At 34.2% G+C, this 1,703-nt stretch overlaps 1 protein-coding gene across 12 annotated transcripts in view; it reads right to left on the bottom strand.

Annotated features, from left to right (window-relative positions):
- Positions 1–250: 250 nt before the first annotated feature.
- obsl1b (obscurin like cytoskeletal adaptor 1b) overlaps positions 251–1,703 on the bottom strand; it is a 39,281-nt gene continuing 37,828 nt past the window's right edge. For all 12 annotated transcript variants that reach the window (XM_032512997.1, XM_032512996.1, XM_032512994.1 and 9 more), the window contains one exon: positions 251–1,601. In XM_032512997.1, coding sequence (XP_032368888.1) covers positions 1,591–1,601 — 11 coding nt within the window. In that variant the 3' untranslated portion in view covers positions 251–1,590. The remainder of the gene's footprint in view (positions 1,602–1,703) is intronic.

The raw sequence follows: 1,703 nt of genomic DNA, 5'->3' as shown, positions 1-1,703 counted from the left end.
TGTGTGTGTGTGTGTGTGTGTGTGTACGTGTGTGTACGTGTGTACATTGGTTTAAGATTTAAAACGGATACTTTGACAATACCTAAAAAACCATAACCTGTCTTTAAATAATGATTTAACTTTTTTTTTTACTGAATGCAACAAGAGTATTAATATGACTCAAGTAAAGAAACTGGTTCCAACACGCAAGTTTTTAAAATTGCTGCTGACAATTGTTTAGGTTGAAAAAAAAAAAAAAGACAACTAGAGCTATTTTTACCTGGCATCAATAAAGCATGTTTTATTGAAACGGGTCATATTTCACAACAGTACTTTTTTTTTCACATGTGTAACGCTCAACACAACATGGCATGGCAGAGGTGGAAACAAGTCAAATGGAAAAATGGAATATGGAACAGATTTCATATGAAAACAACTATCATTTTCCATTAAGTTCAAACATGATACACACACAACGTTAAAACTAGCATGCCCTGATTATCAATCAAGGTGATCAAGTAATTTCCTATAATCTATTTCTTTCCTAAATTACCCGATTTTTGGCCCAATGTATTTACATTACAAGCCCCTTGCTGCAAGACAGAACTGTCTTTATTCAAACTTCTCATCGAAACAATAACAAACAAAAAATTCTATACAATGGACAAATGATGAAAAGAGATGTTTGTTTGGATAATCCATTTTGAAATCCTTAATTTTATCTCAATACATGGCAGTAGACAACTGGAAACTTAATATTGTGTTTTCTATGTGATAATACTAAGACAAAAATCACTGTCACGCAACAGCCACACAAAACCATGCTTTGATATATGGGAAGATTACAGAGTACAAATCCGATTATAATGCTTAATAAGTGGCACAACTGCACGTGTAGTCCGTAAGTCAGCTGTGGTTGAAAATATGTGTCAAAGCAGAAAACTCCAGTTTGGGTTGGTGACCCGGAACAAAAAGTCATTTTTTGAACTTGCAAATATCTTAAAAAGCTACGACAGCATACACATTAAGTGTGTGTATGCAGCCTGAACAAAATCAGATAAGATGATAAAACATGTAGTTTTTGTTCTACATTAGCATTTGGCTTCAGAAATGACCCTATAAAGTTAAATGTCTCTTTACATGTATTGTGGGTGGATTGTGTTCAAACTATGGAACTCTTGACATAGACCGCCCATCCTTGTATCATTCTAACCATTTACTTGTTTTTGAATCAGATATTTATTGGAACAAATACACATTCAGCTTAGACCTGAACATGGTTACAGTCAGACCACTTACACACAGGACATAGTTTACAGACAAACTGCAGTTAATGGAATAATGGAACTGTTTATATGTATTCACATGCTGACTATGACTCATTTTAACAGAAATTTCATAAAGACAATTCTTAAAGGCAGGTAACTATAAGAAAATCCACTCCCTGATTTAACTGAACTGCATGAAAATCTGTCACAACCCTGTTTAAACCACTTTTATAGACATACTGTTTGTAAATATATGAGCAATGTCAATGTTACAACTTAAAAAGCATTAATATAGTTTTAGTCAGTCCGTATCAACTGGGTGATGACAGATGGAAGATGTCACTCACGGATCACCTGGGAAATATGAGCAGAGAAAAAAAATGAGATTGAGGCCCAGAGAGCATAGGTGAAGACACTCATTCATCGTTTGACCTTATTCTGTCAAAATGGAAACAC

This window comes from Etheostoma spectabile, chromosome 4 (genome assembly GCF_008692095.1).
Source record: "Etheostoma spectabile isolate EspeVRDwgs_2016 chromosome 4, UIUC_Espe_1.0, whole genome shotgun sequence".
Taxonomy (NCBI): Eukaryota; Metazoa; Chordata; class Actinopteri; order Perciformes; family Percidae; genus Etheostoma; species Etheostoma spectabile.
The sequence above is the reverse complement of the archived record's forward strand: the minus strand, read 5'-3'. Positions and strand labels throughout refer to the sequence as shown.